Raw genomic sequence first — 26,120 nt, 5'->3', positions numbered from 1 at the left:
CAATCGTATTTATGGAGCGCTTACTGTGTGCAGAGCACTGTACTAAGCGCTTGGAATGTACAATTCGGCAACATAAATGCCTGGAGGCCAGGATTGTGTCTTCTGCTTCACTCTCTCTAGCACTTAGTAGTACTCTGCACATAGTAAGCACACAAATTTTATCACCTGATAAATTTGCTGTACATCAAGAACTGGGAATGGTGTTCCATCCTCAGAATGCTGCAGTTTTTTTTTTTGGTGGGGGGAGGGGAGTGGAAGGAGGGAGTTAAATATACTTTCCATCCACCTTCCATACTAAGTAATTAACTGGCCAGGATCAGAAACCCTTAGCACAACCAAAGGATGGTAAGCCAGGGCTTCTGACAAGCATGCTGAAGTCTCTAAGCATCTCATGAGCCTCAGGGCCCACTTCCAGACCTTCACAGTCCTTTTCCAGTTTGGAAGTGCCCCTCTTTTGTTCATGGGGCCCGAATCTTGTTCAAAACCCACTCCATCAGTACTTCAATAGCAGTTCCAGGTTCATCTCAAAGGTAAAGATGCTCTCTCTACTCCAGTCAGCACATTCCAAATAGTTAAATGATCTAAGTTAAAACTATCCCAGAGAACCTGGTCTGGGATCTTCTTCATTACAATGAATTCATTAAAAAATAATAATAAACAGACTAATGGCAGTCATTTAAGGGAAAAATCCAACTTCCAGAACTCTTAGGAATCGAGTGGTTTCATCGATGGCTAGACTTGTATGATTGAGGTTCTGGAGGACAGCTCCAGAACACTGATTTCTGCCTCCCAAAAAAGAGTTGCCCATAAGAGGCTCTCCCCATTCTGACTTACCACATCGTATTTCACTCCTTAGACTAGCTCTACTCTCCTGAAAGAACCAGCTTGAATAAAAGCAGGAAGAGGCAGGAGTCTACCTGCTTGCCAAATCTTGGCTGGGATCCACACCTCTTCAAACTTCTGGAGTTTGAATCACCACTGCCCCTACTCTCCTCTACTCCTGGCTTTCATTCATTCATTCAATCGTATTTACTGACCACTTACTATTAGCAAAGCATTATATTAAGCCCTTGGGAGAGTACAATATAAACCACGAAAAGACACATTCCCTGCCTACGAGATTACAGTCTAGAGGGGGAGACAGACTTGCTATGTCACATAAGAGAGCTTTCTCTCCCCAGCCCCTGCACCCTATCTGGGATTGCTCAGGGCAGAACTTCAGCAGAAAAGGAGGCTTCTTAACTCTCAAAAGTGACCACAGGAGGGAAACTATACCATCTTTATCTGACTATATAGTTTTGGCGGTCTATAAAAAGTGTCTCATTTGGGGCATGGTGGGGGCATGAGGTTGGTTGCCTGGAGATGAAGGGAGTACCTCTGTGACCTCTCAAAACAGCTTCCGACTCAAGCAATCTCTTGGGTACCCAACTCTGCGGGTGTGCCAATACCAAGGAAAGAGTTTATAAAAATACCAACAACTTTTGGGGCTGGAGGAGTTTTTTTGATCCCTGAGTGTCACGGAGATATATTGGTTTCCAACATTGACGTTAGACACGGGCTAAAAGCTGTTAAAGAATCATTAAATCTATATTAGAAGGTGAGGCAAGGACCTAGACCTTGTAAGGACTCTAACTTGGGTATCACTTTGGCAGATAATTTGGGAAGTACTTGCTCCATGCCTTAAATTTTCCATCTGTAAAATGGGTTAACAGACATCCTTTACTCCAAGGGAGTGGCAAACACACTCCAAAGTGACCCCCTGGGAAACATCTTGGATCTATTAGAAGGTAAGAAGTACATGACTTTAGGAAAGCAGCTTCCACCAGCACTAGACTCACTAAAAATAAAAATCCACAACAATCTCAATAACTTCTACCATCCCCCATTTCCTAGAATTTCACAGTGCTGCCTTAAAGAAACCTGTTGTGCCTTGGGTCCGGGACTCCTCCATATATGTAGTTTTCCTGGTTATTTTTAGCCGCCCTGTCAGAGGCAGCTGCTGGGGGGCGGGGGGGAAAGCGGAAGAGAACCAAGACGCGATGCAAAAAGCAGGCGTAGTTTTCAGGACTGGGATGAGAGGAGGGGGTGGAAAGACAGAGGCAAAGAACGCGTTGGTTAACTTGTTACGTGAGCAAAGCAGGAGCGTCAATATTTACTACATGACACACATGACTATCAAGGGTTGTCAGTGGGGCGGGAACAGGAGAGTCCCTTTAGACTGCTAGTGAGAAAAGAGTCAATTGATGTACGCCACCCCAACTTAAAAAAGCCTCCATCACGTGGAGAGTCATAACACGCCAGCCTAAGAGGAAGGGAAAATGCTAAATAAAGCATGATCAGTGAGGACAATGAAACCGGAGGATCCAGATGCTAATGGATTGCACTGAGAATCCACGGAAAGAGAAAAGGGAGGAAAAACAAAAAACAAAACTCAAAAGTTAGTTTAGTAACCGTGATGGGCCTCTCCCCACTCTGCAAGAACATGAGCTCTGTGGAACATTAGGAAGTAGAATACTACAGATCCCTTCCTGACTGCCATTTCACCCCTGAATTGTGGGGGATGAGAGGGGGAAGGAGTTTCACAGCTTTACACCTTTCTTTTCCCCCAGACTTGACACCTGAACCTGTAGATATTACAACAAAAGCAGCAGACGGATGGTCAACTCAGTAAGGAATTACCAGTGTGAGGAAAGATGAAATACCGGCAACCAATTTAGGCCAGGCCCCAACGTTCTTGGCTTCTGCTGCTAAGAGTCTACAGCTTTGCTCTCCGGGAGCTGCCCCACTGAAGGGAGGAGGAAGAAGGAGGAGGCAGAGAGGCAAAGGCAGAAGGAGGAGGAGGAGGAAGAGGGAAAGGGCTGCTGCAGTGCCTGAGCGCCCGGGAGCCATTTACCTGCATGTTGGCATGCGAATAGCCCCGAGAGCGGCGGTCAAAGGTCTGTCCCACGTGGTAAGGCGGGAAGCGCCGCTGCCGATACTGCGGGCGGCGAAACTGACTCCGCACCCCGGGGAACTGCCCATCAGCGGTAGGGGGCTCGAATCCTTCGCTGCTGCCGCTCCCTTCCTCCTCCTCCTCCCCAGGGTACTAGCGAAGCAAAGAAACAGAGAGAATCAGAAATAGGGGCGAAGCGGACTGGCTGGGGACAGAAACCGAGGATCGGGGTTGGGGGGGCGGCGGGGGGGGGGGGGGATCTTGCTTTTGACGGGATCTTCAGAGCAGGAATGGTACATCTAACACAGCTGGGAAACTGGGAACCGCGTAAGCCATAGGTAGAAAAAGGCAGAAGAGCAGTAAGCAATCTATGTGGGCCTAGGTGGGAAGCAGAGTGGCCCGGTGGATAGAGCACAGGCCCGGGAGTCTGAGAACTTGGTTTCTAATCCCCGCTCCTCCGTTCGCCTGCTGTGAAATCTTGGGCAAGTCACGTCTCTGGGCCTCAGTTTCCTCATCTGTAAAAAGGGTGTTTCAGTGCCTAGTCTCCCTTCTATTTAGGGTGTGAGCCCGATGAGGGACAGGAAATGGGTCTACTGTGATCATCATGGATCTACGCCAGTGAACCACACACAGCACTTGAATACCATCGTTATTAAATGGATAACAAAATCCCTTAACCCTACCCACAAAGTCACTCATTTAGCACCAACTCAGACGAATGTGCCCTGACATTTGGCCACTCGTCCTTATTTTCTTCCAAACACACAGTTCTGATATGACTGTGCCTACGCATCTTTGCCACATCTTTGTCAAGCCCCTGGATTTCCCACAGCCAACCAGAAGAAAAGAATCTTCCTTGACATTTATGATAAAAAAATTTAAAAAAATGGAATGAGCAGTCACTGGGCACATAAGCCAAGCCTAAATGACTTTAAAAAAAAATCACTGAGTGATGACAATCACCTTTTGAAAAAACTAAAAATCCAGTTTATGTTTCAACACACTTTAAGAAACCTGGGCTTCAGTATTTTGTGACTCAAAAGGAAATATGCAATGTGGATGTTTATGACTCCAAAATCCACGTGGCCAGTGTTTCAGGAATATAACTATTTCCCAATGTTTCCAGAGAGCTTTAAAAAAATTAAGGCAATCTAGAAATTCAAAGTTCATAAGGCAATGTTTACAACAACCTTGCTTAATTTAGGGAACCTGACCGCGATCCAAGACTTGATAGTTCAATGCCAAAAACATGTCAACTCTGGCACTCGATATATTTTTAAACAAGTTTAGCCCCCATTTGATTGATTTACGGTATTAAGTCCACCTTGGGAGTAGTAAGCGTTAATGGCAGGTAGAAATGAGGTAAAACCCTAAAAGCCCCTAACATTTGAATCAAAAAGCTGGTTCACTTGCAAACACTATATACCAAACAGACGAAGATAATGGAAGTCATCGTTCCAGTCTTTTGTGGGGGGCTTAGACACCAAATATCTACAGCCTGGTTGGGAGAGGCTCCCCCCACCCCCCAAAGAGTCTAAATTCTAAATGCTCTCTCATCCCCTGGCAAGATAGGAGGTGGGGGAAGAGGAAAGGAGGGAGACCCTGGCACTAGCAACAGAATTACTTCCTTTCCCGGGCAGCGCTAATCCGCTTGGGTCTCCCTGGGAGACAGGACACGATTCTGGGAGCCTGAGCCGGTTTAGGAAAGAACTTGCCCAGTAGAGTGAAGCATATTAGGAGTCTAGGACTGCCAGCATTGCCAAGGAAGATCATGGAAGCTTGGGAACCTGTGGTATGGTCAAATACAGGTGGGCAGACCAGATTTCCTTCTAGGAGAAAAAATGCCTAAAATCCTGAACTCAGACCGAGCCAATATGGACATACTTGAGTGTGAATCTTTACACAGGTTAGATCGTTGGGGAAAAATCAACTGTAGTTTAAACGGAGGGGGCGGGGGAGGCATCGGACTGCCTTCACTCTCTCCAGAGCTACAAATACAATGAAGACCCAGGCGCACTTCCACGACAACCCTATCCAAGCACCACTGCTTTTCTATTCAGTGCCGTGGTATTCTGGGAGATCACCTACCTTCTAACAACTAGGATTTTAAAATTTAATATCCATCAAGAATGTTCACACACCTCTAATACCTGTGTGATTTCAGGGTACTGAGCTTTCCTGGCTTTGTTACCTATGAAAGGAAAAAAAATCTCAGCCACAATACTAGCTGTGATTTGCTTTCCTGGTTTTATATTCTGGGGACCTATTTCAGAGTAGCAGCTCAAGGCTCAAAATAATATCAGGGGTGGAAGCTGAGGTTACCAGGAATAGAAACTTCAATAGAAGCAGTGTGGCCTAGTGGGTTACTATCTCACCCCAGATGATCCTCAAAGCATCTTTTAAATGCTCTGGTTAAAGAAGGAAGGTTTTGTGTGGAATGGGGAGACACGCATAGAACCGTTTTAGAAAAATGATCCAGGTGGCAGAGTGAACATTGTATTGGAGACGGGAGAGGCTAGAGGCCAGGAAGTCAGCGAGGAAGCTGGAAATAATTGTAATGATAACTAGCATTTTTTGACTGCTTACTACGCCACTGGGGTTGATGCAAGTCAATCAGATTGGACACAGTCCATGTACCATATGGGGCTCAAAGTCATAATCCCCATTTTACAGATGTGGTAACTGAAGCCCAGATTATTTAAATGGCTTGCCCAAGGTCACACAGTAGACAAGTAGAGGAGTTGGAATTAGAACCTAAGTCCTTCTGGCTCCCAGGCCTATGCACTTTCTACTATGCCATGCTGTTTCTGACATCTATTAATGAATGCCACGGATCGATTGATGTGCTGGGGTCAGGAGTAGTGGCAGTAACTCATATTGGACACCTACTGGGTCCGGTGCCTTGTACCAAGTGCTTGAGAAAGTACAACAGAACAAACATGTTCCTCGCTTGTCAAGGAGGCAGGCGTGAAAATATTTACAAGCAGTGAAATCAGTTGTACACGTGGTCAACTTGGGATGTGACAAGTGCTTGGGCTGGAATGATGGTGGTTTGGGTGGAAAAGAAAGGGCAGATTCTAGAGAAGTAGTTGGTCAGACTGACTGAATATGCAGGTCAAAAAAGAGGAATGCCCAGTCTGAGGACACGGGAGACAAGACGTGGTCAATAGTGGGAAAGGGTTTGGGCAAGATAAATTCTGTTTGACATGTGCTTAAGGCAGAGGAGCTAGAGGAACCCGCAGCTGCTGCAGCTCTGTGCTATCTTTCTCTTATACCTTAGCCCCTCCTTCCCCATCCCAATTGTCCTCAGTCCCCTCCCTCTGACATCCACCTCCCACCCAACACCTCCCTTCACCCCACTCCCTACAGGCCAGTTTTCCTCAGTTCATTCCCATCCAACCCCTATCCCCCACTCCATCCCTGTCATCCTGTCCCAGCAACTGTCAAACACACTGGCCCCTGCCAGCTCACCCCCAATAAAACCCTTCCAAGCCCTCATGCCACCTCCACAGCCTCAGCCAAGTGCAGCCTATGGAATCCCTTCAAACTTCTCTTCATCGCTGACCTGTTTTTGACCCAGTAACTGCGCCTCCTTGCTATTGCTGAAACCGGGTTCTCTCCAGATAAGTCGCCCCTGCTGCTCTTGGGGGTGAAGAAGTGATGACTCAACTCCTCCCAATTCCTCAGACTCACCGGGCTTCCTTCTCACTCCCCACTGCCTCTTTCACACCATCCCACTCCCCGAGCCCTCGTTTACTTTCTTCGCTGCCATTATCAACAGTCTCTACCACCCACTCCAATTACTAGTCACGGTCATCTACCGCCCAAGTCCTCCAGCTGTCCAAACCATTTTAATCCCTGCTCTACATTCCTTCTCTCATTCCTCATCACTAGACTGATCCTTGGGCACTCGAATGTCGATGTGGATATCCTCTACTCAGAGCAAATCCCCTCTTCCGGCCTGCAGCCCTGTCTCCCGGACCCACCCTGCTTCTTCAAGACGAACCAGTCCTTTGGGCCCGGACTGCCTAGACCCATTGCAATCTGGTGAGGGGCAATCGGCACTGTCCACCTCCTCTCATTCCTCTTCTCCAGTGACCTCCACTCCAACTTGGACACACACACACACACACACACACACTTGATCTTACACTCGCGAGTAACCACTCAAAATCCACACTCACCAATTCTGAAATTCTTCCATCAGACCACTACCTCCTCACCTGCTCTCTTTCCCATAAACCCACCCTCCACAAATCTATCTAGAGACCTATTCTTTCGACCCCCTCCAATATTCTAGTCATCCTACCTATTGGGTCTCCGTGCCCAAACTACCATCTCCTGGCACACGTCAATGCCTTCACTAACCCACAACCCTGGATCACTGCCACAGTACCTTTCCTCTTCTCCTGTCCCTGAGCTGCAGAGCGCTGGAGGAAGAAATCCAGACATCTCTGAATCTGTTCATTCCTGTCTGCTTCAATTTGGGCTCTCCAATGCTTGACAATACTTCTTCCTAATTCACTCGCAAGCCCACACTCCCTGCCAGCCGTTCCAGACATTTAACACCCTCCTCAAACCTCCTGACTCCCACCCAACTCTTTTCCTTAATGACCTGGCCAAATACTTCAGCAACAAAATTGAAGGTATTAGGTGTGATTCCCCCCCTTCCTACATCCTCTTGGACTCTCCCTAAATTCAAGAACTGATCTCTCACCATCCCTCTAAACCTATCACTACCACCGGTGCTTCTGACCCCATCTCTTCATACTTTTTTTTAAAAAAAAAAAAAGGAAAAAAAACAAAAGACACCTGTCCCCTCCCTTCTTCCCTCATTGACTGCCCTCTTCAACTGTTTCCAATGGCTTCTTCCCCACTGCTTTCCAACATGCTGATGTCTCCCCTAGCCTAAAAAAACCCAACAAAAAGCCTTGGCTACAGGGTTCCCTCCAGTTAGCGTCCATCTCCCTCCTAGCATCCCTCTCCAAGCTTCTTGAGAGTTGCTGCTGTCTCCCCTTCCTCTCCTCCGATTCTCAAACACACAAAGCACTGTACTAAGTGCCTAGGAGAGTAGGAGAGATACATTCACTGACCAAAACAAGCTTACAGGCTAGAGGGGGAGGCAGACATGAATGTAAATAAATTACAGATATGTGCATAAATGCTGTGGGAGGGATGAATAAAGGGTGCATATACAAATGTCACGAGTGACAGAAGGGAGAGGAAAAAGAGAAAATGAAAATTTAGTCAGGAAAGGCTTCTTGGAGCTGTGCCTACAATAAGACTTTGAAGGTGGGAGAGGGATCATTAGTTGGATATGAAGAGGGAGGGCATTCCAAGCCAGAGACAGGACATGGGCAGCGGCCAGATCGATGAGATTAAGGCACAGTGAGCAGGCTGACACTACAGACGTGAAGTGTGCAGGCTGGACTGTAGTAGGAAAGCAGCAAGGTAAGGTGGGAGGGGACAAACTGAGTGCTCTGAAGCCTTTGGTAAGGACTCTGACGTGGGGGCGGATAAGCACTGACTGGAGGTTCTTGAGAAGTGGGGAAAACATGGATTGACTTTTGTAGAAAAATGATCCAGGCAGCAGAGTATGAAATGGAGTGGGAAGAGAAAGGCGGTTGGGAGGTCAGCAGTAATCAGCAGTAATCAAGGCAGGATAGGATGAGTGCTTGCATTACCATGGTAGCTGTTTCGATGGCCCCTCTCAGGGTCACACCTGGAGAGTTTCCAGTATTCAACCAGCCTCGCCTATGGGAGGGAGAGTCAAGCAGAGGCCTACCCATTCCATTCCTAGCTTGGGCGATGGCTAGCGAGCGGAAGGCAGTCTGCTACAAGTCCAAACTCCCCTCCGCTAGGTAGCAGCAGCATGGAAGAGTCAAAGGAGGAGGCTCAGAGTTTACTACATGAAAGGAGGCAATTCATTCACTCTATAGAATTTATTGAGCACTTACTATGTGCAGAGCACTGTACTAAGCGCTAAGGCAATGGTAAACCACTTCCAAATTTTTAACCAAGGAAACTCTATGGATACACTACCAGAAGGGAGTGGGGCATTTTGGGAGAGGCGTGTCAGCTAGGGGTCGGAGACAACCTGACAGCGTACGACGAGATGAGTTTGGACAGAGAGGAAAGGGTGGATTTTAGAGATGTGATGGCTGAACCAACAGGATTCAACTAAATCAAGGATTTAATGAAGGGATATCTCCTCGCGTACCAGACTAGGCATCTCCCACTCCCTTCTGCATCACCCTGATTGCTCCCTTTGCTCTTCCCCCTCTCACCCAGCCCCACAGCACTTATGCATATATCAAATTTTATTTGTATTGATGTCCATTTCCCCACTGTGCTTTGACTGTGAGCTCGCTGTGGGCAGGGAATGTCACTGTTTATTGTTGTACTGTACTTTCCCAAATGCTTAATACAGTACTCTGCACATAGTAAGAACTTAATAGAATTGAATGAATTCGCAGACGATTCCCAAATCAACACCTCCAGCTCCGACCTCTCTCCTTCCCTGCAATCTCACATTTTCCCACCTGGGTGTCCCACTGACACTCAAAATAAGCCCATCCAAAATGGGAACTCCTAATCTTCCCACCCCAGCCCTGTCCTCCCCATCTTTCCCATCCCTGTCAGCAGTATCACTATCCTATCTCTCAAGCCCGTAACCGTGGTGCTGTCCTTGACTCATCTCTTTCACTCCACCCACATGTATAATCAGTCACCAAATTCCTGTTGGTTCAACCTTCTCAACATTGCTAAAATCTGCCCTTTCCTCTCCATCCAAACTGGCACCACGCTGATCCAATCACAACCCAACAATTTATCACTGTCAAACTGATTTGCTTTTATCCACCCCACCACTTAGTACAGTGCCTGACACACAGAAAGCACTTAAATACCTCCAATAAATATTTTTTTTAATAAAGTATTTGTTAAGCACTTACTATGTGCCAGGCACTGTACTAAATGCTGGGTGGATATAAGCAAATTATTACTACTAAAAATTACAATTATTACTTATCCTATTCCACCTTGATTACTGCAACTGCTTTCTCACTGGCCTCCCTGGCTCCTGTCTCTCCCCCACTCCAGTCCATACTTTGCTGCCCGGACCATTTTTCTATAAAAGTGTTCAGTCCATGTCGACCTCCAAAGGTTGCCCATATACCTCCACATCAAATTTCTTACAATTAACTTCTGCAGAGCCAATACGCTTGCTCTATCCTACCTCATCTTACTGATCTACTACAGCCCAGCCCCCACTCTCCAGCTTACTCACTGTGCCCCACTTTCATCTGTCTCACTGCCAACCCCTTTCTCATGCCCGCCCCCTCCATATGTGCCAAACCACCCCTCTCTCCATCTTCAAAGCCTTAAGTTCACATCTCCTCCAAGAGGCCTTCCTCAATTAAAGCCCACTTTTGTCTAGCTCCCTCACCCTTCTGTGTCATCTATGCACTTGAATCTGTGACTTGTGGACATTTGATATTCATCCAACACCCACCACTTATATACATCTTTAGCTATTTTAAATAATTTATAGAGGTCTTTCCCTCCCTCTAGACTGTATGCAAACTGTAAACAAGGAATGTATAGGCTTATCCTATTGTACTGTGCTCTCTCAAGTGCTTAGTACAGCATTCTGCACATAGTAAGCCACTTATATACCATTAAGATATTGGCTGGACATTCAAGTAGAGATGTCCTGAAGGACAGCAGACGAGAGATTGCCACGTTTGAGAGGCAGATTTGGGAGTCATTTCTAATCCAGGCTCCGTTATAGGTCTGCTTGGGTAAGTCTCTTAGCATCTCTGGGCCTCAGTTATCTCCTCTGTAAATTGGGGATTAAGAATATGAGCCCCATGTGGGATAGGGCTGTGTCCAACCTGATAAACTTGTATCAGTTTTGGTGTTTAGAACAGTGTTTGGCACATGGTAATTGCTTAACAAGTACCATTAAAAATAATAATAATTTTAAAAAAAGAGCGCTCTCCAAGGGAGTGGGTGTAGATGGAGAATGGGGCCTTGAGAGACTCTCAGTCAGGGGCTGGAAACAGGAAACAGCAACAGACAAAGAGCGACCAGGGACTTAGGAAGAGAGCCACAAGAGAACTGTGTACTAGAGAAACCAAGACATACCATAACACTTAAAAGACAACCTATGAAGCAGTAAAAAATTTTTAAAGAGGAAAAAAATAGAATTTTTGCTGGTGTAGACACTGAGAAAGCTTTACATGGAAAGTTAAATGCCACTGGGAATTTAACTTGAGGTCAAAGGGGCTGGGGTGGGGTAGGAGAAAATCCATCAAGTTCGATTTGAAGAGGAGCAGTTGCTCAAGAAAAATAGCTCAAGTTGGTAAACTCTTACAGATACCACCACTTTTCCACAGACAACAAACTTAGTTGACCGTCCTGAATCTTCATGGGATAGCAGCAGCTCCAGAGAGGCAGTTACCTACTTTGGACCTGTAAATTTAAACACAGGCGACAAGGCAAAGTAGGGTCAGACTTACGTTTCGGGGGGGCCCCCTGCGCCGGCCAAAATAGCCCCGCCGGTAACGGCGTCGGTCGGCAGCATAGCGGCTGCCCTCCACAGGAACGCCGTCTGGGCCGGTGACATTCGCCGCTTCTGCTCCCTGATGGATCCAAGTGAAGAATGAGGATAAGATACAGGACTCGAAGAAGATATTAAGCAACCCTATTTTAGAGCCTCTCTGTCTTCTACCCAGTGGTAGGGCTTGGGGGCGGGCAGGGTGTGCGTTTCTAAAAATCTCTGGTAAAAAGCAGAACGGTATGAAGGCTATCCTTACTAATTACGAACCTAACAAACTGAATATATGAATTTCTTCCAGGAAAGGTAAAAAAACAAAACAAAAATAAAAAGCGAGTTAGGGCATTAGTTCTGCTTGGGATTGCTTACAAAGGAAGAATACAGTAGTTTGAGAACTCATCCCCGTCCCGCTTTCGACGGCTCTTAGCCTGGCTTAACCTGAGGTTCCAGGTCAAATCCAGGACAGTGTTAATCCACCTCACCTCCAGAGACTCGAGGGGGACTCCAGGGCTTAAGGACAGTTGTCAAGCCACCGCTACACAACTACAGGAGATCATGCCAAATCTGCCCTATTTAAAAAGGGTCTTTCTCCAGCTGATGACTAAGATTCAGGTCCCCTGTCACTGATCAACCCAGCTAGGTCCATTAGAGAACACACTCTCTTGCGATCCAAAAGAAGGCTACCTGACTTGTTTGACCAGCATCAGCACTGGGACGGTAAGGACCTGCGTTCTACCAACACTTTTTAATCCCTGCTCGGCTCACCCAGCAACCACGCAGTAACTTCCTAGGCATTTTTAGCCAAGTGTCTAGCACTAAGAAACCAGAAACTATTAGACTTTTACAGCCTAGTGGATGAAGCACAGGCCTGAGAATCAGAGGGACCTGGGTTCTAATCCCAGCTTTGACAGTCATCTGCTATGTGACCTTGGGCAAGTCACTTAGTTTCCCTGTGCCTCATTTACCTCATCTTAAAATGTGATAGGGACTGTGTCCAACCTGATTTCTCGTACCCACTCCAGTGCTTAGAACAGTGCTTGTCACATGCGAGCACTTAAATACCACAAATGTTATCATTCTCTGTGCCTCAATTCCCTCATCTGTAGAATGGGGATTAAGAATGTGAGGCCTATGTGGGACAGGGACTGTGTCTACCCCTATTTACTCCAGTGCTTAGAGCAGTGTCTAGCACAGTTAGTGCTTAATACCAAAATTATTGTGATTATACTTATATTAGACTATTTAAAACTCAGCACTGGGCAGGCAAAAGATATCAAGTTTGCAGCCAGGTGATGAAGCCTCTGTTACCTTCTCGCCTTCCACCACATCGAATTCCACAGTCTCTCCATCTCCAACACTGCGCAGATATTTCCGTGGATTGTTTTTCTTGATTGCTGTCTGTCAGAGGAAGAACAGATTAAAACTTTACATACTAAACATTCCCTCTCACCACTACCGCCTTCCTTTGTGTGGTGGGCCTCGCAAGCTTAATGCATTCTTTTGGGGATGCCCTCAACTGAGCCCTGGGCATCAAAAGTGATTAGCCATTCTGGTGCTAACAACTTCAACTGAGAAGATCCCCTAGATGCTGCAATGAGCACACACTCTGGACACCTTAAAGGGACCCTATCTCCTTCCCATAGAATCATCCTCCTGGAGGTGTACCCGTAGCTGGGAGGTTTTGCATCATCCAAAATAGGGGCGTGACTCACCAGAGAGCCAATCAGGGTAAGGTAGAGAAACCCCCTGCCCCATTGGCTCCATCAAAACCAAGCTAGCACTAACATAAGTCCAGGGCAGCACTCCATTTTAGGCCAGGGAAGGGTATTGCAACTGTGCTCTTCCCCAGCTGCATAATGAAGCCATTCAAATGCAGTTGTGAGGACCTAGAAGTCCTGGGGGCGGGGAGAAGGATGTGTGTGCCCACACCATACTAAGCAGGCAGGAACCTCCCCCGCCCTCCCGAGGAGCCTGGATTTTTGAATTTGACCTTCAGCTGGGACCAGGATCCCATGTTCAGTCTGTGCAAGGACTCTGAGTGAATCCTCAGAAAGCAATCTATGGGAGGAAAATGGGGCCGCAGAAAGCTTTCGCCTCCTGCCAGACTTCCAGAGGATACAAACCACACAACTCTCCAAGATGGTATAAGGGATGAGAAGAACAAAGACCCAGAGATCTAATCCCTCTGAGAGGAAGTTTCATGTTGGACTTAGAAGGAAAAAAAAACTTCACGACGAAGGTTGCAAGTCCTAGCCACTGTGGTCATTTTGGATTAGCCAAAACACAAGGGTCAACTGGGAATATTTCTTAGAAAGGCTAGGTTTTGAAGAGTAGGAACAAAAAAGGGATGGGCAACCATGAGGCTCAGTTCTCTACCTGCATATTAATTATCAGTTAAAAGCTAATGGGTTCAGGGAACATACAGAAGACCAGAGGTGATTGATCGTCTGTACATGTTCGAATAAACTTTCTATACACCCCTTCCACAGAACTCCACTTCCTTAACTGAGAAGCATCCCTTCTAAACAGAACCTCCCTGCCTGTTGATGAACATAGGGAGCGTTGGAGCAGGAGAGCCCTCGGGTCACTTTCCAGGTATGTAGGTCAGCCTTACTTAAGGATCTGGGGAGGAATCCGGTTCCTCCCCTGCTCCTAGAAAAGGGGGGGGGGGGGAGTGGGGAGGGTGCGCACAACTGACAGGGTAGACATCTTCCAAAGGGGAAAGAGGTGTGTATGCCTGGCACATGCAACCAGTCCAACAGTCACCCCTCCCTGCCTGTTGGTTGCCTTTTCCTGCTCAACAAGGCAGGCCCCAACTCATCTGGCTGAATCACCATGCCACTACAAAGGGTGTAATCACAACACACACACACACACACACACAAAAAAAAAAAAAAAAAAAAACCCACCACACAGGGGTGGGTAACATCCCATGACCAGACTCCCCAATTGGAAGCAATTCAGTTCTCAGAAGCACTAAAGATTCCTCGGGACCCACCCTAATTCTCCACTGTCAGAGACCACTCCACTCAAACTTCCACTTCCAAATCTATAGATTTCAATGGCATGTTATCCTCCCCCGCCACTTAGAATGATAAAGCCCACCGCAGCCCAGGATTCTAGAACAGAGGCCTGGACATTCAGCATTATTAATGGACTCTAGACAATGTGGGGCGATAATAATGATCAACAGTCAGGAGCAGAGTAGCAAGGAAATAAAAGTAAATCCTTAATTAGGCAGGTTGCAAATGTACAGAATGGTTCAAGTGGATTTGTTCATAACCTCTGAAGAACCACCATGGCACTGGGTTAAGAAGCTTTGAAATAGCCTCCCTCAATCAATTTTAATAAGCACATCCTATGACTGTAATAGAAAGGAGGTAGGGCTTCAAAGAGATTATTACTTTTAAGGCCTGCAACCCATTTCTTTAGCTTACTTGATGTGCTTCCCTGGAAACATTCCCACACTTACCCCACATGGTGCGGGAAGAATACTTCTAGGCAAAAGGCCCATGTTCCCCTTCCATTCATGTACTGTCTCCTCCCTCAGTTCTTCCCTGACAATAGTCCTGCTTGTGACTAAATGCCCCACTCTAGGACCATCTATTTTCCTCACTCCATTGGGCTCCTGGCCCAGTGATTAGCTTTGCCTAAGAACTGGTTGGCAGTTCCCCCGGTTCTTAAGCCAACGTTTCTTTGCTCCGTTCCCTCCAAGAACGTGAACACCATGTCTCTTCAAAACAGAGGTGAGGGGAGAGAGAAGAGATGCGGAACCCGCATCCTAAGCCAACAGCCGATGAATACCTCAACCTCTACGTACTACCCTGAAAAGTTGACCTGCTACTGCGTGGAATGGGTTTTCCATCCATCTTACCTGGTGTACAAATACATCTTCTTTAGTGTCGTTTCTGAAGGAAGGAAACAAAAAGACACGTCTTAGTATGCAAAAGGAAAGTATCGAAGACAGAAGCCCCCTGGTATCTCTTCACCACTCTCCGAAGTTTCACGCGATAATTCGCCGGCCTCCCAGAGGATGGAAAGGGCCTAAAACAGATTCCATCAGGCAACTGGGATTCCTGAAGCGCAAAGCTCTCCTATTTGCTTCTCCAGCCCCAAGTCTGGTGTTCCCAACAGCGACGGCTTGTCCGCCTTTCCAAGGACCAGGCACCCTCTTGCTCCACCCCTTAATCCCTGGGCAGAATCCAAGGTTACGTGTCCGACAACGGCGGCCACCCTTTTTAGTAATCTCTCTCCCCTCCTTCCCCCCTTGTCATCCCACCACGTGGTATGTAACCAGAGCCCAAGCTTGTTTGCCCAGCAGAGGCAGAGCAAAGCTGTCAACAGGATAGGACACAGCTGTGGAACAGGCTCTCCTTACACTGAAACCCAAAACAGCCCTCGACACAGGGAGGAGCAGGGGATCGGAACAGGAGGGGTTTGGCCAAGAAATACTGATCCAGCAGGAAGAAAGAAGGGAGAGACACAGAGAGCCTTGGGTGCCTCTGGTTTGATGGCACGAGAAGCTGGACATGTCCCTTAACATTAAAAAAGCATCTCCCCACAAAGTAGGAAGACATTTCGTTTGGAAGAAAAATGACAAAAAGTCTTCCTGCTCTCCATGCCGATGGAATCCCTTCCTCTGGAATAATCCCCAGGACTAATTTATTTTCCCTAGCCCATCTAAGAGAGATAAGTCCACCATCAACCGGGATGAAACCCAGTACCTCCTTCTCCTCAGGACCCACCTTGATTCCCTAGAATCTACTAGATGGTTTTTTTTTTTTTTAAATCACCCCCTCTTTAGCAACAGCAAGTTTTCTCCACTTAGATTTGAAATAGTTTCTTTGGTCTTAATTTAGAATATTTAGTTGCATATTATCCCTTGAAGAATTATTGGCTTCCCAGCTTCCCTGAAGAAAAACTACTCATTTTTCCCTTGTTCACGGCAGGGAGAAGTAACACGGCCTAGTGGAAAGGGCACGGGCCTGGGAGACAGAGGAACAGGGTTCTAAACCCAGCTCAGTCACTTGCCTGCTGTGTGACCTCGGGCAAGTCACTTAACGGCTCTACGCCTCAATTTCCACATCTATAAAACGGGGACTGTGTCTTAACCTGATGATGATATCTTGTATCTACACCAACGCTTAATATAGGATATGGCACATAGTAAGCACTCAATAGATACCATATGCAGTGGGAGTCACAAAATAATACCTACCGATTGATAAAACCATATCCATTTCTGACGTTGAACCATTTGACTGTACCAAGGACTTTGGTGGCTGAGGAAAAAAGAAAAAAAAAAAAAAAAGAGACATTAGTCTGATATAACCCAGCTTGGTTATAAAAATCATTGCACGGTTGAGCTCCAGAGAAACCTCCACCCCCAATAACTTCTGTGCTCATTTGCTAGTGACCTGGAACAAAAAAATATCCTCCATAATTCCAATCGTCAATCAGGGCCAGGGCCTAACTGCTGCCAATCAAGACACCCTTTCAGGACCTTGCTCCTCCCATCCCGGATAGTCCCAGGAGGCAGAAAGAAGTTCCGAGAGCAGTTTTGAGAAGAGAGAGGAGTCCTACAAAACCAGGAGGGCTTTAACCGACTGCTGCACAGGCCTAGGACCTAGAGGCATTTCACAACCAGTGACAGGGCTCATGCCATTAACCCAAATGAGGAGTCCAAGGTATGTCACCAACCCACAGTTCTACCTGCCGATCAAGAATCCAGCCCCTACGTTTCCCAAAGGGCGAAGGCTGGATTTAAATTTTTTTGTAACCATCACTGGTCGTATCCAGCAACTCCCCAGACATATAAGTCATTTCCCTCTTCCACACCTTCTTAGTTGAAAAGCCCTGGATCAGCCACTAAAGCTCAGTTAGAGCAAACACATATTTCTTGCCATTTTCAGTTACACTGGTGGCCCCAACAAGTGTGGAGGGGTGGGGGGGAAATGGAGACACCTGCCCCAGCCCGGCTAGCTGTGGTAGTAACTAGTAACTTGGGACCAGAAGCAGCAGCAGCAGCAGCAAGATGGCCTGGCACAGGGCGAGTTCTCTCATCTGCTTTCTCCCCAGCCCACTACAGGAGATGTTGATTGGCTAGAAACTCTTCATGCATGTGTGGCATTTTCTGATAACACGCATCCTGTGAATTCTGGGGGTGGGGGAAGAAAGAGATGGGGGACTACTCAGAAACACCACAGAAGATGCTCTCTGAAAACATTTGTGGAGGGAAGGGTTTGAGTTACTTTAAAAAAAAAAAACACAACAAAAATGAGTAAAGGCACAGAAAGGTTTCTTAAAGGCAAGATCATGGGTGATGAACATTAGAAGTCATTCCATAAACTTCAAGTCAAGACAATAAAGGCAGGATACACGGCATTTACTGTAAACAACACTTCAAATTCTGTCAATAATAGAAAGACCTAGAGTATTCTGATCTCAAATGCGAGCAGAGTGCGCTGACTCTGTGGGCTCTATTTGCCAACAGGGGACTGCGTGGCAGGGCCAAAAATAAGAATAGAACTGATGCTATCCTGATCCAGTCCTGTGAAGGCCACGAGACAGGGCATCAGCAAGCCTTTCCTACCTCTCAACAATGATTCGTTTGGGCTTCTGGTCCCTCCTCTGAAAAGCGACTCTCCTGTAGTCAGAGGTGAGTTAAAGCCAACACTCCTCCCTCTCCCCTATCTTTAAACTCCCGTAGCTCTCAACTTGGCTGATCGGTCCCCTAAGTTTTGCTACCTGGAGGCGAAATCTTCCGCTCCAATTGACACTATTTGTTCCCTTAATACGGAGTGGACAAAATCTGGCCAAAAGGCCAAACCTAAGCTGAGTGACTCCCATTGAGCGGTAGTGGAGCTAAAGTTCTACTCCCAGCAGTTCTTTCAATCATGAGCCCCCACTGTGTGCACAGCACTGTACAGGAGAGTTAATCCATGGCAATGAGAATGGGATTCCTCAAGGTTTAAGGTGCCAAGCACTGGTAGAGTACAATCAGATCAGACGCAACTCCTGTTCCTGTTCGATATAGGCTCAGGTCCAAGTGGGCGTAGTTAATCCTCATTTTTCAGGTGAGAAAACGAAGGCCCAGAAGTTAAACGCAAGTTTGAGCACCCCTCCAAGTCTACGCAGCAGGTAAGTGGCATATCTATGCGCTTAGTACAGTGCTCTGCACACAGTAAGCGCTCAGTAAATATGACTGAACGAATATATGAACCCCAAGTCTCCAAGTCTCTTTTCATTGGGCCAAGCTGCTTCTCCAGGTTTTACTGGATATCTACGGGGAGTAAGGCACAGTAGAACCGCTTTCTAGCTCCGAGCCCGTCGCAGATACAGCCAATCACTGATCCCCACACAGTCCAGGGCCCCAGTACAAGGTTGGGGGGGGGTTCAGGGGGAGGGGGTGGGGGCGCACACACTGTGCTGGTCGTGGGAGATTTGCATTTTCCACGGGCTTGGAGCTAGTTAGAAAAACACTGAGTAAGATTGCCAACGGGCCACCACAATTTATGAAATTGACAAAAACGTGGTTAGTACGACCACTCCGAAGGCACCTTCGACTCAAAATATGTAAGTCTTTTTCAATCTTTTTTCCGTGGCAGGTGGATTCCGCCACACAAGCCATGGGAAAAAAAAATAAGTCCAAGAGGTAGAATGACTGTGCCAGTCATAATTCAATAGGCAAGAGGGGGCTAGAACTTGGTCCCTATTACAGGGGATCATTATCAAAGTGCGGCTGACTGACTCCTGACTGTCTGTGGGGTTTTGGGGTTTTTTTTTTTTGAGGGGGGAGGGGTGTATTTGTTAAGCACCAGGTGCTGGGGTAGATACAAGCTAATCAGGTTGGACAGAGTCCGCCCACATGGGGCTCCCAGTACTGATCCCCATTTTACAGATGAAGTAACTGAGGCAGAGAAGACCCAGCAGACAAGTGGTGGAGCCAGGATGAAAACCCCAGGCCCTTCTGACTCCCAGGCCAGTGCTCTACCCACTAAACCGAACTGCTTTTATGCAAGATTTGGCTGATGGTTAATTCAGGATTCCATGTCTAGAGTAGTAAGTTTCTCTCTCAGGCTCACCACTAAAATCTGACCTAAGGGATAGCTACTACATTCCAGATCTTCCCTTGGAGACCCACTCATAACCGAGAGATACATACCCATCACACATACTAGTGTTCAGGCTGTGTTCACGGCCTTAAACGCAGGCAGGGCTGACAGAGGGAATTCAAGCCAGTTTAAATGAGGTAGGCGCTGCAGGAGCAGACCTGCCCTGACCAATGTGAAACCCGCTCCAGGGAACACAGAAAGCTACGGTAGACCCGAGAGAGGATTTTAAAGCAAAACGTGCCTACTCAAACACCTCCAACCCCCTAACCTTCAGGCCCTGCCAAGGGGAAGTTATTCAGCTCACACTACCTCCAGGCAAAAACAGCTGAGGCAAGATTCATGATTTTAAGGCGCTTGCCTACAACCCGGCCCCAGTGCCAGCACACCTCTGTGCGAAAATGAACTCTCTTTTCCTGTGCCGAGCACACCTCTAACTTTCAACCAACCACCTAGGAGACTCTAGCAACTGGGAAGATGAGAGGGATCTTTCTACCAGAATGGCCACATATTTTCCTAGGGCAACGAAGTAAGAAGGAATGATCAGAGATAGATTCTTACTTTAAACATTACCTAGGCTGCCTAGTTTACGTGACTACCCGCTACAAATGAAAGTGTAGGTAGGAAGGATCTTGCCCTATTTTAACTCTGGCTACACAACTGATCCAAAAAAAAAAAAAAGGGGGGGGGGTGGGTGAGGGAGGAATCAGCAGTGCATTTTCTATTTTTTACATTTTCTTTCCCTGTACAGGCCTAGTTAGTTGTAGCACAGCTATAAACTAGAATCTGTCCCTACTTTGTATCTTGGATGACTGGATGTATGTCGCCAGGCTAATTTCCAGCATTCGAACATTCATGTCCAGGTCTGGCCAACAACCAGGAAGCCTACCAATCCTTAATACCTCCATGTACGCGCCTGAGAAAGAGGTAGCTAATTTTTTTTCCAATACTGATGCCAATCGAGTCTGACTTCCGAGACAAAGTCCGTACCCCTAAAGAAGTATTTTTGCGCTCACAATCCCTGGCTAGTTTTTAAATTCGTCTAATACAGCCACAAAGGGCTTCCTGAAATATAGCGAGTGGGCCTTCATCTTGCCCTGGAGTTACACTAGCCTGTCATTCTACACACACTTAGCCATTTTAGGCCCACCTCTTTCCCCCTCCACCCCAAATACTGATGGTAACTATGTGTCAAGCACTGTTCTAGGCACTGTTCCCGGTGCCGGACGGAGCTCACCGTCCAAGTAGGAGGGAGAATATTTCACCCCCGTTTTAGAGATGAAAAAACTGAGGCGCAGAAGCGCCCCGCCTAAGATTATTAAATCCGCAACTTCCAAGACTGGCATTAGAATCCAGGTCCCCTGAGTCCCTGGCCACTGCAAGGCCTCACTGAGCCTTCCCTATTTGGCCAAAAATAGAAACTACCACCAAGGTAGAGGAAGAAAAAAAGAAAAACAACAAGAAACACAAAAACAAAACCAAACAACAACAAAAAACCCATTCAAGCTATAGGGAATCACTTAGTGATTCTATCACGAAGAATCACTAATAACACATAGCATTAGGGACATTGCAAAGTAGCACGGCCTAGTGGATGGAACACGGGCCTGGGTCCTAATCCTGCATCTGCCACCTATCTGCTGTATGATCCTGGACGAGTCACCTTACTTCTCTGCGCTTCCATTCCCTCCTCCGTAAAATGGAGAGTAAGACTTGTGAACCCCACGCGGGGCAGGGCCTCCATCCAACCTGATGAGCTTCTCCACACGGTGCCGAGCATGAAATACGTACTTAAATACCAATAAAAAGCCCACCACGATTTGGAGAGCTAGAGGGCCCCCCTTCCAGTCGATAAATTCCAACCGGAGATCCGGACAAACGTTTCACCGAGAGGCCGATTCCCCAACCACCCCACACTGGGTGTGTGTTCTTCCTGAGGCTGGGAGCCCAGGTGGGAGGGGGCCGACCTGAGGAGAAATCGTCTCTACAAGCCTGGAGTGGGACACACAAGCACTTTGACGACACTAAGCAGAAAGTGCCCATAACAGGGGGTGGGGAATGTGGCTTTAGTGACAAAAAGTCCACCTAAGGGGAAAGGCCCTGGCTGACACGTGGGCTGCAGACCGACCTGCGGCCACGCTCCCTCTCCTCAGGCCCGATGGCACCCACAGAGTCCCGCTTGCCTTCGAGAGAAAATCTGGACCCCACTCACCCCCGACCATCGGAATCACCACCCCCTTCTGGCCCCATTCAGGCCTCATCTCCATCAGCCGTTTGGATTGTGAGCCCGTCCCTGGGCAGGGATGGTCCCTGTCCGTTGCCGACTCGTAACAATAGTGTTGGTATTTAAGCGCTTACTACGTGCAGAACTATTCTATTCTATTGACTATTCTAAGCACTGGGGTAGATACAGAGTAATTAGGTTGTCCCACGTGAGGCTCAGTTAATCCCCATTTTCCAGATGAGGGAACTGAGGCACCGAGAAGCGAAGTGCCTTGCCCACCGTCACACCGCTGACAAGTGGCCGAGCCGGGATATGATAGCCTTGGTATTTAAGGGCTTACTACTGTGTGCCGACCACTGATCTAAGCGCTGGGGGAGATAGAGGGTCATCAGGTTGTCCCACGTGAGGCTCGCAGTCTTAAGCCCCATTTTCCGGACGAGGGAACTGAGGCACCGAGAAGTGAAGCGACTGGCCCTCCGTCACCCGGCTGCCAAGGGGCAGGGCCGGGCTTCGAACCCACGACCTCTGCCTTTCCCCTGAGCCAGGCCGCTTCTCTCGCACTTGTCCGTGCAGGGCGCCGGCACCGAGGCGGGGCTCAAGAGACACGACCGAACGAACGAAGGCCTCGCTCCGGCGCCCCGTCCCGACCTCGCACCCCGTCGACGGGGGGGGAGGGGGGGTCGGGCGGGCAGAGAGGGCCGGGACCGGCTCTCTCTCTCTCTCTCTGTCACCGAGCTGCCCATTCCCGGCGCTTAGTAGAGCGCTCTGCACAAAGTGAGCGCTCAACAGATACTATGGAATGACTAGAGACGGAGGGCCAGGGGGCCTTCCAAGTCGGGCGGCCGCTGGCCAACTCGGGGGGGGGGGCGTCGGGGCGGCCCCACGTGCGCCGGCTGCCCCCCAAGCCCGCTCGGCCCGCGGCTCCCCCGGTGCCCGGGCTCCGGCCGCGTGGGCCGGGCGAGGCGCAATGGCGCCCGGCGGGGCCCGGGCTCTCCATGTGCGGCGGGCGGCGCGGCCCGGCCCGGCCCGGCCCTCCCCTGCCACCGCCGCCCTCTTCCTCCTCCTCCTCCTCCTCGGCCCACGTGGTGCCCGCCCAGTCCCGAGGGGAGGAGGAGGAGGCGGCGGCGGCGCCGGGAAGCCGCCCCAACTTGCGGGCCGAGCACATGGGGCGGAGCGGGGCCCGCGCACATGGGGCGGGGGGGGTTTGGCGGGGGGGGGGGGGTCCGGTGGGCGCCTCCCGCCCCCGCACGGTGCCCCCTGGGCCCCGGCCCGTCCCCCCGCACGTGGCCGCCCCCTGGGGCCTCCTCCCCGCCGTCCCGCCCTGCCGAAGTTTGCGGGCCCGCGGCCTTCCTCACCCAGAACTTTCTTTTCCGGGTCTTCGGTGGCGGCGGCGGCGGCGGCGGCCGGCGGGGGGGCGGCGGCGGCGTTGGCGGCCGGAGCGGCTTCGGCGGGCGGGGGTCCGGCGGCGGCGGCGGCGGCGGCGGCCCCGGGGGTGTGGGCGGTGGCGGGGTCGTGGGGGGCGGGGGCGTCCGGAGCCTGCGGCGGGGCGGCCTCGGGGGCGGCAGTGGTGGTGGTGGTGGTGGTGGCGGCGTCGCCCGCCTCGCTCATGCTCATGCTCGCCTGGGGCTGGGCTGCGGGGCCGCGGTCGGCGGGGCGGTCGGTGGGTCGGTCGGTCTGTCTGTGCGGCGGGCGAGCGGGCGGGCGGCGGGGGGCCGGGCGGTGTCTGGGCGGGCGGGCGGGCTGGCGGGCGCGGGCCGGCTCGGCGGGGCTCCTCGCTCGGTCTTACTGGCCGGAAAATGGCCCCGCACAAGTTTTTGAAGGCGAGGGGGGGCGGGGGGGGGCGGGGAGGGGCGGGGGGAGCGGCCCGGGCCCCTTCGCGCGCCGCCACGCCGCCGCCTCATTAGCATTTAAAGGCGCCGCGCCTTTAAGCCGCCCGCGGGAGCGCGCCCCCGACCCCACCGGCCCGGGAGTGCGCGGTGGCGGGTTCTAATCCCGCCTGGGGCCGGTCACGTCGCTTCTCCGGGGCTCGCTTCCCTCAGCTGGAAAATGGGGAGGAAGACCGGGAGCCCCACGTGGGACCGCCTGATGAGCCGGGAGCTCCCCCGGCGCTCAGGACGGTGCTTGCCACATGGCGAGCGCTTCACAAATAGCAAATAATAAGCGTGGTTATTATTATTATCGGAGAAGCAGCGTGGCTCAGGGGAAAGAGCCCGGGCTCGGGAGTCAGAGGTCATGGGTTCGAATCCCGCCTCTGCCACTTGCCCGCTGGGTGACGGTGGGCGGGTCACTTCGCTTCTCTGGGCCTCAGTTCCCTCATCTGGAAAAGGGGGATGAACTGTTCACGTGGGACCAGCTGATGGCCCTGTATCTCCCCCAGCGCTTAGAACAGTGCTCTGTACGTAGTAAGCGCTTAACAAATACCGACGTCATTATTCCCCGGGCCTCAGTTCCCTCAGCTGGAAAATGGGGAGGAAGACCGGGAGCCCCCAGTGGGACCGTCTGATGACCCGGTATCTCCCCCAGCGCTTAACAAATACCGACATTAGTATTATAGGGGAAGGAGCCCGGGCTCGGGAGTCAGAGGTCATGGGTTCGAATCCCGCCTCTGCCACTTGTCCGCTGGGTGACGGTGGGCGAGTCACTTCGCTTCTCTGAGCCTCAGTTCCCTCATCTGGAAAAAGGAGATGAAGACTGTGAGCCTCATGTGGGACAGCCTGATGACCCTGTATCTCCCCCGGCACTTAGAACGGTGCTCTGCGCATAGTAAGCGCTTAACAAATACCATCATTATTATGATTATTGAGCCCTCACTGCGTGCGGAGCACTGACCTAAGCGCCCGGGAGAGTACGCCATAACACTCCGACCCCCCCAAAGCGAGGCAAGCCCCCTACCTCATCCGTTCACAGCACCCCAACCTCCACCTGCTCCCTAACCTGCCAGCCTTAATAATAATAATACTAATAATAACGGTGGAGAAGCAGCGTGGCTCAGTGGAAAGAGCCCGGGCTTGGGATCAGAGGCGGTGGGTTCTAATTCCGCCTCTGTTGCTTGTCTGCTGTGTAACTTGGGGCGAGTCACTTGACTTCTCTGGGCCTCGGCGACCTCATCTGGAAAATGGGGAGTAAGACTGTGAGCCCTTGTGGGGCAACCTGATGACCTCGTATCCTCCCCAGCGTTTAGAACAGTGCTTGGCACGTAGTAAATGCTTAACAGATGCCATCATTATTATTAAAAGGGGGGATTAAAACTATGAGCCCCACTTGGGACAACCTGATGACCTTCAATCTCCCCCAGCGCTTAGTGCCTGGCCCATAGTAAGCACTTAACAAATACCAGTATTATATAATAATAATAATAATAATGTTGGTATTTGTTAAGCACTTACTATGTGCCGAGCACTGTTCTAAGCGCTGGGGTTGACATAGGGGAATCAGGTTGTCCCACGTGGGGCTCACAGTCTTAATCCCCATTTTACAGATGAGGGAACTGAGGCACGGAGGAGTTAAGTGACTTGCCCACAGTCACACAGCCGACAAGTGGCAGAGCTGGGATTCGAACTCATGAGCCCTGACTCCAAAGCCCGTGCTCTTTCCACTGAGCCACGGATTATTAATCACCTTGGCTCATCCTCTCACAGCTCCCCCTCCTCCCACCTGCTCCCAAACCTGGCCATCTTAATCATAATGATAATAATAATAATAATAATAATAGCAGTGTTTTTTAAGTGCTTACTATATGCCACTCACTAGAGTGGATGCAAGCAAATTGGATTGGACACAGTCCCTGTCCCTCCAGGGGCTCAGTCTCAATCCCCAGTTTACAGATGAGGTAACTGAGGCACAGAGGAAGTGAAATGACTTGCCCAAGGTCATACAGCAGACAAGTGGCAGAACTGGGATTAGAACCTTCTGGACTCCCGGGTCTGTGCCCTAACCACTACTTCATCGATAATTCTATTGATTTATATCGATTCTATTAATAATGATAATGGTATTTGTTAAGCGCTTACTATGTGCCCAACACCATTCTAAACACTGGATAACGATGGTACTTGCTAAGCACTTAGTATGTGCCCAGCGCTGTTCTAAGCACTGGGGTAGAAAAAAGGTTGTCAGGTTGTCCCACGTGGGGCTCCCAGTCTTAATCCCCATTTTACAGATGAGGTACCTGAGGCCCAGAGAAGTGAAGTGACCTGCCCAAAGTCACCCAGCTGACGAGTGGTGGAGCCGGGATTATTAATAATAATAATAATAATATAATGGCATTTGTTAAGCACTTACTATGTGCAAAGC

General features: G+C 49.5%; 1 protein-coding gene and 1 non-coding gene across 3 annotated transcripts in view; one reads left to right on the top strand and one right to left on the bottom strand.

Annotated features, from left to right (window-relative positions):
* Nucleotides 1-23,512, bottom strand: part of YBX3 (Y-box binding protein 3) — a 30,859-nt gene extending 7,347 nt beyond the window's left edge. Inside the window, exons 1-6 of one of the 2 annotated variants that reach the window (XM_029082346.2) lie at nt 23,183-23,512; nt 16,711-16,774; nt 15,367-15,400; nt 12,801-12,890; nt 11,455-11,577; nt 2,894-3,085 (exon numbers count right to left, since the gene is read on the bottom strand). In XM_029082346.2, the coding sequence (XP_028938179.1) occupies nt 2,894-3,085; nt 11,455-11,577; nt 12,801-12,890; nt 15,367-15,400; nt 16,711-16,774; nt 23,183-23,441 (762 nt within the window). In that variant the 5' untranslated portion in view covers nt 23,442-23,512. The remainder of the gene's footprint in view (nt 1-2,893; nt 3,086-11,454; nt 11,578-12,800; nt 12,891-15,366; nt 15,401-16,710; nt 16,775-23,182) is intronic. The other variant, XM_029082347.2, reaches the window with a different exon arrangement.
* On the top strand, nt 8,637-8,774 carry LOC114818113. Its single transcript, XR_003765933.1, has one exon. It is a non-coding gene; the product is annotated as a small nucleolar RNA SNORA7 (small nucleolar RNA).
* Nucleotides 23,513-26,120: the final 2,608 nt, after the last annotated feature.

The sequence above is a fragment of the Ornithorhynchus anatinus genome, chromosome 17, assembly GCF_004115215.2.
Source record: "Ornithorhynchus anatinus isolate Pmale09 chromosome 17, mOrnAna1.pri.v4, whole genome shotgun sequence".
In the NCBI taxonomy this organism is placed as follows: Eukaryota; Metazoa; Chordata; class Mammalia; order Monotremata; family Ornithorhynchidae; genus Ornithorhynchus; species Ornithorhynchus anatinus.
The sequence above is the reverse complement of the archived record's forward strand: the minus strand, read 5'-3'. Positions and strand labels throughout refer to the sequence as shown.